Raw genomic sequence first — 17,408 nt, forward strand, 5'->3', positions numbered from 1 at the left:
TACATTTTTTCAAATCACCCATGACCCAAGCAATATTTATTGAATAATTCATCCTATCTTCCACGAAACACCTCTTTAAGCTATAAATACTTATAGATATCTCTTTAATACTATAATTATTTGTTCATGGTTTATTGTATTAGAACTTTCAGAACAATGCTAAACAATAGTAGTGAACACAAGATGTAAGCGTCTGGATGCTTGCTTTATTGGGAAAACCTCTAAAGTTTTAATATTAAGTGTATGGGTATATGGATAGATAATCTTACACAGAGCTTTTTCTTTGGTTTGTTTTTAGGTACACTAATAACAATTCAAGGCAGAATCTTCACTGATGTCTATGGAAGTAATATAGCACTAAGCTCAAATGGGAGAAATGTTAGGATTTTAAGGTAAGTTTTTGATGTGGAAACATATTCTTATAATTCATAAATGAGACATGATATCCCATGAATAATGGGTCCAATGATATTAAAAACCACTACAATGTGATGGGATTAACTAGTGTTTTTCAGCCATATTAGAGGAAGAAAAATAGACTGTTGCCATGATTCATTGACATAGAAGCAATGGCCAGTATACCTTTCTCTTTTAGTATGACATAATTGCTTATTTTTCTATGATGGATTTTATTTATAGAAGGTACGTGGAAGCAAGTCCAATAGTAATTAAGCTAAAGTCACAGAACTTCATCACTGGAGAATTTTGTTACTTAATCTAACTGCCTCATTTTGTACATATTAAACAAACGCCTTGGAAGCCTGGAAGTCCATCACCTAGTCAAGGTCAGGAAGAGAACACAAGTCTCCTAACAGGCAATTTGGCACTTTTTCTACTACATGTCATGTATGGGACAGTGCTGAAACTAAAAACTGTCAATAATTTATTAACAGGCTAGGATTTGAATCCTGGTTCCTCCATATACTAACTGTGGACCAGATGGTAACATTGGCTGGTTACCTGACATCAAAAAATACTAGTTTCCACCTTTTGGGTAGGAAACTAGCACTGTCACTAGAGTTATCTTCCTCTAGCATTGGTGGGGTTATCTCAGTCCTGCCTTGAAAGACTGAAAGTCCTGTTCATTTCCTACAGAATCAGTATCAGAGCTTTCAAGATGCTTCATGCTTACTGAATACATATGTAAAATGAATAAATGGATAAATAATAACTCAGACAGCACACATACACGTACATATGAATATATAATTTTGTAAAACATGCAATTTGAAAGGTTTTACTAAATGAAATAAAGATAATTTATCTGGCATTCTGTGGGGGTAGAACTCTCACTTAAATCACATTTGCATGAATCTATAATATTCTAGAAATATTCATGTTGATCTTAAAAGAACTACTAAAATAGAGAAACAAATATTTAACATTTTATATGGACAGTTTAGTATAAAGATTTTGTCTATTTCCATATAGTTGAGTGTTATGAATGTCTTTTTTTGTTTGTTTTTATTTATTTATTTTTATTAGTTTCTGCTTTATAACAAAGTGAATCAGTCATACATATATATCTGTTCCCCCATCCCTTCCCTCTTGCATCTCCCTCCCTCCCACCCTCCCTATCCCACCCCTCCAGGCGGTCACAAAGCACCGATCTAATCTCCCTGTGCTATGTGGCTGCTTCCCACTATCTATCTACCTTACGTTTGGTACTGTATATATGTCCATGCCTCTCTTTCGCTTTGTCACAGCTTACCCTTCCCCCTCCCCATATCCTCAAGTCCATATGAATGTCTTTTTTTAAAATTGAAGTATAGTTGATTGACAATGTGTTAATTTCTGCTATACAGCAAAGTGACTCAGTTATACATATATATACATTCTTTTTTTATATTCTTTTCATTATGGTTTATCCCAGGACATTGAATATAGTTCCCTGTTACACAGTAGGACCTTGTTGTTCATCCATTCTATATGTAGTAGTTTGCATCTACTAACCCCGAACTCCCAGTGCATCCCTTCCCCACACCCCCTAGTGTTATGAATGTCTTATATTCCAATTCTTAATTTGGGTTCTCTAAGTCATCCTTTCCCTAATGATGGCAGAAAATAGAAAGTTTAACTTCAAAGTGATTCCTTTTCTTTCTCCACTGTAGTTGAAATTTACTTCTGTTTAATACAAAGGAATGGATAAAAATTATTTCATGACATCACAGCATCACAGTCAGAAGAGACCTCAGAGGGCAGACTACCCAGCCCCTATACTCTGGTAACCCTGAGATAGTATAGATAAATAGAAAAAAATTCACACACCTATTAATAGGAGGCACAAAGGTTTTAGAGCTGCATTTATCTCATTTCTACCACATTCATTGTGACACTGGGGCCCTCAAGGCATTTCACTGTGCCTGAATTCTGTTACCAGGAAACAATGGGCCGAGTCCTGGGCAGGACGTCAGGAGACCCAAGTGCTCAAGCTGCTTTTGCTTCTCACAAGTCTTGTCAGTTTGGCCCAATCTCCAAATTCAGACCAGGTACAAATGATAGAGGACATGCAAATGACTGAAGGACCTAGTGCCTATTAAGGCACTTTTGGTCTAAAAGATCAGATGAGGAAAAAAGTTAAATATATGTATTTAAGGCCAAATAGGTTAGTATTACCATAGAAAAGCAAACCCAGACCACTTTGGGAATTACGGGGTGCGGTTCAGAGCACACATTGGAGCAGGACTGTCTGGGTTTGAATTCCTGTTCTGTCCCTTACTGGCTGCAGGCTTGGGCAAACTACTTAACCTCCCTGCCTCAGTCTCTTCATCTGTGAAATGGAAGGGTAATAGTTACTAACCCATAAGGTCGTTGCAAGGACTAAATGTGGTAAGTGCCTATAAATGTTTGCTGCTAAATTTATTATTTAGTTGCAGTGAGGCAAGAAGTTAGAAAGAGAATATGAATTCATAAATCTCTAAAATGGTTACAGTAATTCAGTTTACTTCTTTACAACCTAATGTAATGATCAAATGAAAGAATTTGTGTGTATATTAAAAAGTTCAAAGTTCTCTGCAAATAGAAGTCTCTATTTTTTATAGTTGAGGTATGTATCTGGCCTTATTTTGAGTATGGGATTTGCTGTCCCAGAGGCTGGGGGGTTGTTCTGATGGTGCAAAGAATGTGATAGCAGTCAGTTACCTGCAAGCCTCCAATCTCCTTGGGCTCTATCAACCTTAAAGCAATGGGTCGACCTAGTCAGCTGGGGAAATGTGAAGGCAGATTTTCCTCTCAGCTTCTAATCCTTCTCAGCTTCTTGTTCCCATTTCATTGACACTGATGCTGTTAGACATCGTCTTCATCCAGTTACTTTGTGGGACCTCTGCTGTGGGCTTTGTTTAATTCTTATAGTATGAAACTTAACTAGAAAATTATATTTTGTACTTGAATTAATTGAACTTCAGGTGGAAGAGTCCCCATTATCTACATTTTCTATTCCCATAGTACTTATCACTTTCTAACACACCAAATATGTTATTATTATCATGTTTATTGTCATTCTCCCCAAGTTAGAATGTCAGTTCTATAAGGGCAGGGATCTTTGTTCTGTTCACTGATGTGTTCCAGTACCTACAGCAAAAACTGTAACATAATAAGTGGTCAATAGATGTTTGTTGAGTGAATGAATGATGGATAATAATAAGTGATTGGGAAAAAAATATAAGGTAGCAGTAAACTTGGTGGGAGGAGAGCATTTTGAAATGATGTATTAAAGACAACTTGATCATTTCCAATAAAATATTTATACAGAGTTTATATTGGAGGAATGCCCTGTGAACTTCTCATACCACAATCTGATAATTTGTAAGTAATTCAAATAATTTTCTTTAGAAAAATAAATAGTAGATACAAGCATACTAGATTTAAATAATTTCTAGCAGTATTGCATAGCTGAATGCTTTATAACAGTATAGATTGTAATATTTTTATAGTAAATTAGCAATCATTTATATAGTTAGATGTAACCTGATATCTACTATCTCCAGTATGGTATGATATGAACTGCTTTTAGATTATTTTGAGAAAGATGTTTTGAGAAATACCTTTATCAAATAATTGTTTCACTTGGTAATGTTTTAAATTCTTTAAAAGGGGTATCAATGGGGATAACCAAATTAATTACAAAATATTTAATTTTCAAATGAAGTGTTATTCAAATAACTTCAACCAAGACTGGGAAGTATTTTCATTTTACAAAAATTTCTGTTGTAGCAACAGTTTCTCTCCTGATATATATTCTGAAATTCATAAGATGTTTTTAAGGGAAACACAATATTTTAAAACTTTAGTGTCAATATAAACTTTGAAATTAACATATGTATTTTATTAGGTATGGTCTAAAACTAGATCACCCAAATGGAGACATGGGTTCTATGATTTGTAAGACGACTGGAACTTACATTGGTAAGTGTCAGTCATCATTCTTCATTGTTCTCAGAAATGTCTGACTATTTCCTTGTTTTATATTCTCTTAGACCTCTCCTGTGGCCTCATCCCTTTTTTTTTAAATTAACATTTCCTCTTTACCTTGGCTTCTTTTCAGTGTCATGTAAGCCTGTATGAATTACCTTTTTCTAAGGTTGACATTGAAGTAAGCTTCTTCAAGTTTCTTTTTCTTTTCTTCTGTCATCCAGATGATTCCATTACTAATTTACCTGTAGCTTTACTTTTACTCTGTTTTTTTCTCCTTGCTCTATGTACTTCAGACTCATAAAACTTTTAGTTATTGGATGAGCTTTATTCCTTCTGTCTCAGGACCTTTGCAAACTTCCCATCCTGAGAGTTTCAGATGAAATGTCACGTCTTCAAAAAAGCCTGATCCCCAGCCTTACATTATCGAAGTTCGTTCTCCTTTTGCTTGATAGCTTTATCACAGTTTTTAGTTCTCTGTGTCATTGCTTTGGACTGACTGTATCCTCCACTTGGCAGTGTGCTCTTTGAGACGAGCAAACTGTGTGCTCACCCTGCATCTCTCAACCCGTAGCTGAGTGTCTGACCCAATTAAATAACTGTTAAATGAATGAAAGAAAATTAAGGGCAATATGGTTACATATATATTCTTTTCTTCTCCTTCATTCATTATTGTATTTTGTCAAGTTTTCCTGGTTATAACCTTGAGACATATTATTTTGTATATCTTAAAGTACTAGGTACTTTAAGATATTTCAGTTTTCATTTCTTTGAGGATTAGTAGATGGTTGCATAATTACACTGCTAATTTTATATTTCTTTTCTTTGTTTTAAATCAGCTTTATAATACATAGTTATTGTTCTCCTGTGATTGAGAATTTAATTGATTGCATATATTAATTAATTCCAGGTCATCACAATGTCAGCTTCATCTTGGATAGTGATTATGGAAGGTAAGTCATTTTGTAAATAATAATTTTCATAATTAATTCAACTGGGTAAATAAAATAAAAGTGTACATTTACTTTGTGCTATATAGATCCCTAGATTAAAAAATTAATCACTTTCTTCCCCCAAATTAACATTTAAGGGATCTGTAACTCCTGTTCACTCATAATTTGTGCCTCAGACATGGCCTTCCAATTGTTGGAAAATCTAGCATTACCTAAAACAATAAATAAAAAAATCTTTGATTGTGATATTATAAAGTGTTATTTTATATTTTGTAGTCCTTCTTATTTAATTAAAATTGTTTTGATAGCTAAGTAATTAAATTTTGATTTGAACTAATGTAAGAATAAATAAAACCTCATGGTTAATATTACCTGATAATGGTTTTCTCTTAAAGTATCAGGACAAACAGAGTTGTGAAAGATGGTAGTTATAGCTTTTAATTGTTCATTTTAACACCAATGTTAATAACTTACATTTATGATTTTTAGTAAAACTAGAACTTATTTCTAGATATCCTACATCCTAATTTCAGTCAGAAAGACCATCACACGCTTACAGAAATATCAGAATATGCAAGTCTCAACACATGTTGCAAATGTCATATTATAGATAATAATAATGAACATTTAGTAGCAGGCACAGTGTTAAGCACTTTACATATATTATCTAGTTTAATACTCCCAAAGAACCTATAAACTGAATGTTATCATCCACCCCGTATTGCACACTGGGAAAATGAGGCTTAGGAACATTAAATAATTTGCCCACGGATATTCAGCCGGTAGGAAGCAGAGCTAGAATGTGAACCCATGCAGTCTGACTCCAGGGCCTAAGCCTTTTATTCCAGTGCTCTGCCATGACTGATGGAGGGTTTCAGTCACAGAACCACATCTCATCAGTATTTCACATCCTGACTCAGGATTCTCTAACATGGTGGGATCACCCCACTCCTGGAGTATTTGCAAATGTGGGGGGGTAGCATTTGTTGGCTGTCCCCACTAACTATAGCATGCTAATGGCCTTTTATGGGCAGGACCATGATGTGCCAAACCTAAATGAATTGTTCTTCCCAAAATGTCATAGCATCTCCCACTGGGAAAATGAGCTGGTTGATAGAAATCCAAATAAGTCACAAGATTTAGCCATCCAGTCCTAATATGTCAGTATTAGACCAATGATAAAATAGGTCTATTGATTTCTTTTTGGTCTCTGAAGAGAGACTCAGTGCTTAGAAGTTTGGAAAGAGTGGCAATATTGTAATCAGAGTAGATGTTATTCCTGTTCATTGTTTACAGACTGCAAGAGAAGGGTGAGATTTGGTCCCTGCATGTTTGGAAATGCAGTTGAGTCGGTGAAACCAAATCCATTATCACTGTATTTAGACATGAGCTAGTTCTAGACACCTAGAGGCAATATGTTTATTACCAAGTTATAAACCTGGGCTGGACACTGTTTTTTTTAAATTGTGGATCCCCAAAGCACAGGGACTGTATTTTCTTTTTTAAAAACATTTTTATTATTAGTTTTTTGGGCTGTGCCACGCAGCTTGCAGGATCTTAGTTCCCCGACCAGGGATCGACCCCAGGCCCTGGCAGTGAAAGCACCAAGTCCTAACCACTGGACCGCCAGAGAATTCCCACTGGACACTTCATTATAGAATAATATATACTGCACTAAAACCATGAAGAATATTATAATTCAAGATAAGCCAGAGTGGATGATATATAAACGGTGCTAAGATTTACCTTTATGATTTACATGGGGAAAATGACACAGTCCCATGACTTAACTGTGATTTGCTGCAAGGACATGGCCTACTTACATATAATTTGATAAGATATGACAATAAGATTTTATTGAAAATACTAGAAAAATATGTCAGAAGCAACAATTACTCAGTTTTAAATTATTTCATGAACTATATATGGTTCTTTTATGCTCTCAATGTCATTCTTCCTAAGGTGAGAAAAGTGAATTCTTAGTCCTGAGTCTGTATGGAAGGTACTAATTGCCAAATCCATCATATGTCTCTCAGAGAAATAATTACCCCAAAATAGAACATTTGAGTGATCAAGCTTGAATGTGATTAATAAGTATACGTGAGTCAATATGTGGCATTAACATGCCCTCAATTTTCAATTTTAAAAAGTCAGAAAATTTGCACATATATAGGCAAAAATATTGCATAAAATTGTTAATTCTGTGATCTTGACTTATAATCATTTTTTTCTTTTTTAAGCCAATGGATTTCCTTTTGTATTAGTGTCTCAGAATTTAAGAAATTGTGTTCTTATATAAAACAATCTTATGAATTTAAGATAACTGTTAAAAATATGACATTTACTACTTAAGAGCCTAGTTTTAAGATTACATGGCATTTAAAAAATTGTCATTTTATAAGTTATAAAATCCATATTTTACAAATTTCAGGAGTACTCCTGAATATCAGATGAACCAAGTAGACACTATTGTGGCACCCATTCTGTATTTCTTTTTTTTTTTTTTGAAGTTTAGTTGATTTACAATGTTGTGTGCATTCTGTATTTCTTTTAATAACCAACCTTCTCTCTTCTATTACCCCAAGTTCAAACAACAGCTGTTCCAAACTGATAAGGTTTAGATGAGGCTCGCTTAATTGAGAAATGCCTAGTCATTATCAATGAATTAGTGAAAGTCACCGCAGTGTCATACCAAATAATTTACATTCAAATTTTATTTCAGGAGGCAATTTTCCCACCAACTTAAAAAGCAGAGTTAATTTTTCAGATGCAGGATCTGACCACAGACAACATTGTCGGAACTGGCATCGTTTCAGATCTTTGAGAAATCAACTGAAAAGCTTATAACATAAAAATATAAAATCTAGTACGAACTTCTTAAATAACTAATTTAGCATTAAATATTTTCAGGGACTCTTTAGCTTTGCCAATGCAAATTATAATGCCTGTGTTAGACTTATAGGGTGTTAACTCTTGGTCTCCACCACAAGATTTGCATTATCCTTTTAGATTCCAGTTCATTGTGTTATAATTATGATGAGTGGGTTTAGGGTCTTAATATTAGAATTTCTTAACTTTTCTAATTATGAATTTAATTGAGGTAATTAAGAGAACAGCATTTAATTTTACGATCAGATTTCTTCCTTTCCTAACCCTCTAGACTATGGAAGTGCAAGTATGTATCTATCAAAAATCAAAAATATGAATAGGTTCTGTGTTCATTAAGGGTGACTTAGCTCTGGTGGACTGGTGTGAACTTGCTCTCATCCATTTGTATTCTCATGTAAGTTAGTGGCAAGAGAGGAGAACTGTGTAATACCCAGGGCTCTGGACTCAAGCTGCCTGGGTTCAAATTCTATTTCTGCTACTTACTGTCTTCGTGATCTTGACTAAGATAAAAATTCTCTGAGTTTTACCTACCTCATGGGATATAAAATTAAAAATTTAATAGCATAATACATTAAAAGCTTAAAAAATCTTAGCTTAAAAGCTTAAAAATCTTAGCATACCTGATAAGTGTTCAATAATGTTAGTTATTCTGACAGTAAATGGGTTATAAGAGCATAGAGCACGCTGGGGTGGTCATCAGTAGAGCCCAGCTTTTATGAAAGGCAGTCCTCCTGTCTGTTTATTTTTATGTTAATATAAATTCTTACTTTATTGACGTATAATTTGCATATAATAAAATGTACGTATTTTAAGTGTGCAGTTCAGTGAGTTCTGACAAATGTATCTTCATGTATTTGTATATTTGTGTAATCAATAACTAAATCAGGATGTAGAACATTTTTATCCTCCTGAAAAGTTCTTTCCTGCTTCTTTGTAAATTATGATATGATTTCTATCACTAAAGTAAAAAAAAAAAAAAAAAAAGAAACAGTTTCCTAAAATAAAGGTCATTTTTAAAGCAAGGATTTTTACTTTTTTTAAACAGGAGTTTACCACAAAAAATGGCATATTTTGTTTCTTCTCTCAATAAAATTTCAATGTTTCAAACATATGCAGGTACGTGACCTTTCTGTATGTGGGGTGGGGGGCGGGAGAAGAGATATTTCATCAAATCAAATACAACAGTGACTGTAAAGTGTACTATATTATGTTATGTAATTCTAAGAAAGGAAACACACCTAAGATGAGGAGTGAAATAGGAAGTCCTGACATTAAGCTACGATCCCGAAAACTACATTTCTGGTGTAAGGTTGATTGAGAAAGACACTTATCACGCTAAAAGAGACAGCAGGGAAACTTGTGCATCTCCACTTGGGCTGTTGATCAAGGGAGGAAAAAAAAATCTCTGCTGTCAATTTAAACCACAAACCAGCACTCTCTGAGATGTATGCTGTCAGTGTGGTCCAGAAGAATCCTCAAGCAGATCCTAATTTATTTTAATTTAAAGAGGTCTCAGGTTGGTAATGCCCCTAGGAGAGTGTCAGAAGCAAACACAAACCCTTCTGGAAGAATTGTACTTCCTTCCAGGTCTGGGATGATTCAGATTTCAATGTTCAAATGTGAAAAAAATGTATGTCTTGGAATCAATCAAATGTGATCTATCCTGGCTTTTTCTAGAAACTTATTTAATGTGAAACTCCTATGTAAAAATACATAGAACTTTGATAGATTGAACTAATAAGGATAAATTTTAATAAGAACCTACCATATGTCATGCACTGGGCTATTTTACCAATATACCTAAGACTTTTATATATAAAGCCACAAGAATTCCAATCATAGTTAATATATTAGTATATGAAAAAAATATAAATATAAGGGGTTGGCCCATAAATATAAGGAAGATTCATTCTTCAAGAGCATAGAGAAGAGGCTGTTCTCTATGCCTTCCTGTTTTCTTTTGGAACCAAACATCTATGCTCAGCCCAGGTTTTCCTTGTTCTCTAGATCCTTCTGTTACAGTGTCTCTTTAGTACTAGTTACCACTAACGCCTGGTCCCCAGAAGGTGTAGGTCTCTGTGAAAACCATGTTTATAGTCCTCTTTGCAGGATTGCATCAGAGACAAAATAATGAAACACCTGATACTTTCATTTGGTAATCCAGTACCTTCACTGTGTTATGCACTATGGCTAGGTAATTTGGAAAATTGGTAAAAATCAAACATTTGTGTTTATGTGCAATATTCATGACATTGTATTTCTTGTCCTTCCCCTCCCCCTCCCAGAGGTCACTACGATTTCACCTTCACAAGGAAGCATTCAAGGCGGCACCATGCTAACAATAAGTGGACGGTTCTTTGATGAGACAGATTTCCCAGTCAGAGTTTTTGTTGGAGGTAATTTTCATGATTTTTAATAAAAGAACCAATCCTTCCTTTTCTTTAATAAAATCTAAGAAGAATAACAGTCTTTTCTTAATTAATGCTTAATGTAAAAGCTGTGTATTTTCAGATGGGCATTTGGTTCTGGGGCTTGATGCTTTTCCCACTGCAATTCTCCAGTGAGGACCACTCCTTGTAGCCTTATATGACCAGGATTTGGGCTTTGAGGTCAGCACCGAAGGGCACTGCATGGCAGCATCATGGCTGCCATCAACAAATTCCTCACCACACTTAGCGACACACGTACCCTCTATTTAATAGACTCTTAAATTACCTTTTTGAACTGTTATTATTTCTTAATGGATTAGGTAATTATGGGAAAATTTAAAGTGGTATTTAGGGATACTCTCCTCATCCCCTTGTCATATACGGTGCCTTATCTGGACATCAGTAATTATAGATGATATTGGCCTTAGAAAGAGCATCAATTAATGTGTTATATGTTCACAGCTGCACATCAGGCTTGATTCTCTGGTTATGCATCACATTTATATGTCTGGTCCAGATCTGTTCAGAGGTAGGGTGCTAGGCAGCTCAAATAGGAAGTTGGGGATGAATGTAATAGTGGGGGTCTTCCCACTCAGTTATAATGACCTTACCTACCTTGACGCGCAGGAGACAGGATATCTGCCCATGCACCTGGCACGTAATTTTTCTGATAGAGCCCGCTGCTTAGGTACTTTCTACTTTTAAGGAATCTGCTAATGAGCCAGCCAAAATGTGATTTCAAGAAAAGAAATTCATAGAAAGCAACCTCGTGTAACATTCATATAATGTCTTTCCTATCTCCATGAATCCTCGCTGGCCACCTGCATAGGCCAAAAGCTTTTAAACTTTCATATAATATGTTATTCTGATCAGATACTATATTTTAAATATTAGAAGCAGGGACATAAAATATTTTTAATATATATAATATGTTTTACGATCTGATATAATGATACAGCTGATATGCAAAGATAACATGTTAAATTTTTTAATATTTCATTGCCATTAATGTTACAGCCAGATTTGAGCTTTTGAATCCTCAATAATTTCTTGAAAATAATGATTGGTTTTTGTATCTTTCCTTTGCTCCAAACAAAATGGGTTAAGTTAGTTTAATATACTGTTAAAATGTTCTGTTTTCTAGTTCAATGATCTTGCATTCACAAAGCATTCAAAATAGTGAAAGGTTGTGCTGAAGTATACATTTTCCAGGTCACCAAACAAAATGTGGCAAAGATACTTTCTTCCATTTCCCTTGCTTCACTGTTCATGGGTTATTTCCATTTCAGTAAATAGTTAATGAGGGCTGACCTTACATGAGGCACTGTGCGGAATACATGGGGGTCTAAAATGTACACTCTTACTGAAGTCTAATTGTGCTTATGTATAACAACTGTTATTTAGAATCTTGTCTGTTTTGGTTTCCATCTGTCTGTGAAAACACCACTTACAAGTTATTATTCCTTTTGTTTTCATTTGAAAAAGTTGGACAAAACCACCATTAACCACCACAAAACCACCATTAAAGATTTCATGGAGAATACGTAAAGGAAATTAAGACCCTTCAACTTTGCCTCTTGCTTTTGCAACTTAGCTTTAATTGAGAAGGCACTCCGAGATAGGCAGATGTGATTTGCATTCAGAAGCTCTGTAGTAATAGTTCTGCCCTTGCTTCTCTGTAGGTCAAGCCTGTGATATTTTGAATGTCACAGAAAATAGCATATGTTGCAAGACACCCCCTAAACCTGATATTCTCAGAGCTGTATATCCAGGTAAGTCAACAAAAGGGAGAAGGACCATTTCTATATTTGCATAGGAGGAATATTATTATTGACAGATATCTTTCGTGTCTTAGTCCGTTTAGGCTGTTATAACAGAATACCATAGACTGGGTAGCTTATAAACAACATTGATTTCTCACAGTTCTGGAGGATAGGAGTCAAAGGTCAGAGCACTGGCAGATTGGGGATCTGGTGAGGACCTGCTTTCTCACAGATGAGGCCTTCTCAGGGCTAGGGAGAAGAGACCTCTGTGGGGTCTCTTTCATAAGGGCACTTATCCTATTTATTAGGCCCTACCTCCTAATACCATCACGTTGGGCATTAGGTTTCAACATCTGAGTTTTGAGGGGACCCAAACATTCAGCCTGTAACACAGTAACAAAAAATATTATTTGAATTTTTTAGAATTTGTAGTGAGAATTATAATAAATTTCTTTCTAGTTTTTTTCTTTATACTTTCTGGATTAGGAAATTTTTCTATTAATATATCTGCATCAAGGCTGCACCAGTGGAGGTAAACCTGGCCTAAATTACTCAGATACCCTGTGAAAACTCTATTGATAGAGTATTAGGGTGCCTTTATTTCAGATCAAATGATTATTACTAAATTTTGGTACAGGCTACATGGAAAATTTTAAAATGCTTTATTCCTGGTTAAAAAATAAATGTCAGAGGTTAAATCCTTATTTGTCTAGAATGATTTAGGCATGATGACAAGGATGAGAGAAACGGAACACAAAATTCTTTTCAGATTTTCACCTGTGACCAGTGAAAGTGCACCTGATGGCCTTGATATCTGCAACTAGACCACCTTGATGCTGTGCATGTGTGTGCGTGGATTCTGTATCTCATCCTGTGCACTCAGTGAAATCAGTTTATAATTGTGTCATTGATTGGTATTTGAAGCCAAATAAATTCATTTGATTAACCTTTTAAATGTCCTTGTTTTGAATGATATTTAAAAATTGACCAGTTTAAGAGGAGAATTTTGATATTTATAATTGCTTACTTTAAAGAAAGTTGTATATACCAGAGCATGCTGCTGCTATAAAAGGTTGAAGTGCTCAAGCTTTTCTCTCACCAGACTCAGGGGAAGAGTAGTAGCCATTATTTTCCAGATTCAGGCACTCCAGACAAGCCTAAGGCTGCTGAACCAAGGCCTGAGCCTGATTGTTGTTGTATTTTAAAGAAGAAAAATAAAAAGTGAGACGGCTCATTATGATTAGGAAAAAATTACACTGGCAAGTGTAAGTTCACTTTAATGAGAATGTTCTCTCTCTGATTCTGTCCAAGAAGAAGGAGAAATCCTAGAGCAAAAGTAATGTTAAAAAGAAGAAAAACAAATACTGACAGAAATGTTAAGGCCAACAGTGTCTGTTCTTTGAGGAATTAATTGAGTAACTTTTATTAGAATGATCAGGGTGAAGATTTTGTAATCAGATGGTCTGAATCTTGAAGTTTTGAGTCTTGACTATATAAAGCAACATCAGTCATATCAAAAATCATAATTATTATATTATTACTATCTTATGTAAAGCATTCTCTAAGTACCAGGTATTTTACATATGTATGATATCTAATCCCCATAGTAGGCATGCCAATCATAATATTACTCTCATTTTACATATGTAGAATCTGAGGGACAGATATGTGAAATAATAAATTGCAGACTGTCTTAACAGCAGTCTATCCTCTGGGTACAGATACACGTAGAGATACGTGTAATTGTTTTGTTTACACACATGCTGTAAAAATGTGAATAGAAATAGAATACCTATAATCACTACCCAAGTAAAAGACATTGAGATACCACATGAAAATTCTGATGAAAGCCTTCTTTTATTTTGTTATGTTCAGGTGGGAGAGGCCTAAAGCTTGAGGTATGGAATAGTAGCCGTCCAGTACATCTTGAAGAGATACTCGAATACAATGAAAAAACTCCAGGGTACATGGGTGCCAGTTGGGTAGATTCAGCTTCCTATCTTTGGCCTATGGGACAAGATACATTTGTTGCACGCTTCAGTGGATTTTTGGTGGCTCCAGATTCTGATTTTTATAGATTCTACATCAGAGGTGATGACCGTTATGCTATTTATTTCAGCCAGACTGGACTTCCTGAAGATAAGGTAGGGAAGCCACAGAATACTACTTGATATTATAGAAACAATATGATAACCTTTATACATATCCCATTTATTCTACACAAAAACCAATGAATATATTAATGAATTTATGTGGTGGGTTCTTGGCTATTTTAACACATGTGGTATGAACCATAAAGTTGTTAGAAAACCCATTGCCTGAAAGAAACTGCTTTACCATACCTAAATTTTCTCTAACAACAACAAAAAAAAACATACATTTCCTTTAAAACTGAAGATTATTTTTATTATGAAAGAATTATGGTCACACATAGGAAATTTGGAGAAGAGTACAAGTATTTCACTATCCTGCTAGATCTGTTTCACTATTATTTGGTCATGAGATTAAAGTCTATTATCTCCTTTTGTCTGTATTTTGTTTCTTACATAAATAGGATCATACATCCAATTTTATAGTCATTTTTGTCATGTATTAGTATTTTCACATATTATTAAATAATTTATATAACACCATTTTTGATGACTGAATAGTATGCTATTGCATGAGTTTACTACCTTTCCCCATACTGATAAGTTTTTAACTTACTTCTGATTTTTTATGACCACAAATCGTACTCAACTGAACATTTGTGTTCAATAAATTATTCTGTATTTTATGTTATTTCTTTAGGACAGTTTCACAAATGTGAAACTAATGAATCAAATCATAAGAACATTTTATGAATCACTATATATATGGCAAGGTTGTCTCCCAAACTGGATGAACAAGTTTAAATTCCTGCCTATAACACATGAATTCCAATTTTACTGTAGCTTTTCAGCATGTTTCCTTTAAAGACAGTATAGTCATTTCTAATGGGAAGCCCAAAGTCTTCTCTTTCTAGTATGCAGACCCAATTAGTAATCTTTGGCATCTTTCAGACCTCCTTTTAATGATCTCATTTGGATTAAGTCCCTCAAAGTTCTCAGCAGAACAAAAGAATATTTTATTTAACAGTAACAACCTCCTCCCTGTATGGATCTTTAAATTTCCCATTTGCAGTTCTAATTGTGGAAAAGCTATGTTCTGTGTGAGTTCATGGAATAGTGGAGTTGATGTTAGTTAAGGATGGAAGGGGTGAAGTGAGGTTTGATAATTTTTTAAAATCCATTTCATCGGGCTTCCCTGGTGGCGCAGTGGTTGAGAGTCCACCTGCCGATGCAGGGGAAACGGGTTCGTGCCCCGGTCTGGGAAGATCCCACATGCCGCAGAGCAGCTGGGCCCGTGAGCCATGGCCGCTGGGCCTGTGCATCCGCAGCCTGTGCTCCGCAACGGGAGAGGCCACAACAGTGAGAGGCCCACATACCGCAAAAAAAAAAAAAAAAAAAAAAAAATCCATTTCATCATGAAAAACAGATATTAGAAGAAAAATGTGAAATATTTTCACATTTTTCTGTTCATAAAAGTTCTAAGACTGACAGAAAAAATAAATGATAAATAAATGCTGAAAAGGCTTATTAATAAGTTCTTTTCTCCCTCTCTCTCTCTCTCTCTGTCTCTCTCTGTCTTTTTGGGATAAGGTGAGGATTGCCTATCATTCTTCCAATGCCAACAGTTATTTTTCCAGCCCAACACAAAGATCAGATGACATTCATCTTCAAAAAGGAAAAGAGTAAGGTTTTTTTCTTTTCTTTAAATTATTGTGTAATATTTAAAAACTATAATTTTATGTATAAAAATATTTTCAATTTGTTTTATTGGTAGAAGTGATACTAGTTTATTGGTTTAATTTATAATTGGTCATTCTCTATAATTTGTTAAGCTTTGTTTCTGTATTTTCAAGCATACTGGCATTCAGCTAACCAGGAAAATTTGAAATCTAAATTATTCCTGTTGCAGAAATTACAATTTTGTGAAATTTACTTAATCCTGCTTTAGTTTCTTATTAGGACCTTTCAGTCAATCCAGCCATCTAATTTCTCTTCTCCTATTTTCTCTATTGCTAGAGAAAAATCACAAAACCCACATGGATTTGTACCATAATTAATATATATTTAATATTTTCTTGATTTATTCCAGACCCTGGACCAGGTACTAGAAATTTAATACAAAGGATATTAAAATATATTCCCTGCCCTTAAGGAGTACTTATTTAGTGCTAAAAGGTCAATTCCAGGGAGAAAATGAGGATATTATTCAAATAGCTAATAATCCCATTCAAAAAGTCAATTCAGGATTCCTAGAAAACAGGAAGGTAAAAGATGATATATGCAAAATAGCTAAGTTACATGGAGAACATCAAAAGTTTCATTGAAATTTTCTTCCATTTACCATTTGTATCTGTTAGGTTTTGCTACGTAAGAAACCATTCCCCCAAATTTACTAGCTTAAAGCAACCCAGTTTTGTGATTAGCTAGGTAGTTCTTTTGATCCTGACTATTTAGTTGGTGGTTAATGGTCCAGGATGGCCTCATTCACATATCAGGAGCCTCAGCTGTCCTCATGGGAACTGAGATATCTGGGATGTCTCACTCCACATGGTCCCTCATTTTCAAGGAGGCTAGCCCAGGCTTGTCACAGTGTCCCAGCAGTTAAGAGGGCAATTCCTAATGCACAGGTACTTTTTAAATTCTGCTTGTGTCATATTTGCTAATATCCAATTGGCCAAAGCAAATGGCCAAACTTAGATTCAGTGGGTGAAGAAATACACTTCACTTCTTGATGGGAGGAGTTTTTTTTTTTTTTCCATTTACCATGTCACCTTTCCAGATATTGATTAGATTATGCTCATAGGCTAGCACCATGAAGATGTGATGGAGCTGGACAGAGAGGGTTGAGATCAATGGTACCTGAGAGAAATCACA

The 17,408-nt window shown here is 34.8% G+C and overlaps 1 protein-coding gene across 1 annotated transcript in view; it reads left to right on the forward strand.

Moving 5' to 3' along the window:
• The window catches only part of PKHD1L1 (PKHD1 like 1), a gene marked incomplete at its 5' end in the record, with an annotated part of 156,499 nt that overhangs the window by 18,109 nt on the left and 120,982 nt on the right, over nt 1–17,408 (forward strand). The window contains 9 exons of the mRNA XM_081258904.1: nt 299–392; nt 3,751–3,804; nt 4,331–4,404; nt 5,321–5,363; nt 9,298–9,368; nt 10,538–10,648; nt 12,364–12,453; nt 14,320–14,588; nt 16,125–16,216. Of these exons, the coding sequence (XP_081115030.1) occupies nt 299–392; nt 3,751–3,804; nt 4,331–4,404; nt 5,321–5,363; nt 9,298–9,368; nt 10,538–10,648; nt 12,364–12,453; nt 14,320–14,588; nt 16,125–16,216 (898 nt within the window). The remainder of the gene's footprint in view (nt 1–298; nt 393–3,750; nt 3,805–4,330; nt 4,405–5,320; nt 5,364–9,297; nt 9,369–10,537; nt 10,649–12,363; nt 12,454–14,319; nt 14,589–16,124; nt 16,217–17,408) is intronic.

Source organism: Mesoplodon bidens, assembly GCF_964165515.1.
Source record: "Mesoplodon bidens genome assembly, chromosome: 16".
NCBI classification, from domain to species: Eukaryota; Metazoa; Chordata; class Mammalia; order Artiodactyla; family Ziphiidae; genus Mesoplodon; species Mesoplodon bidens.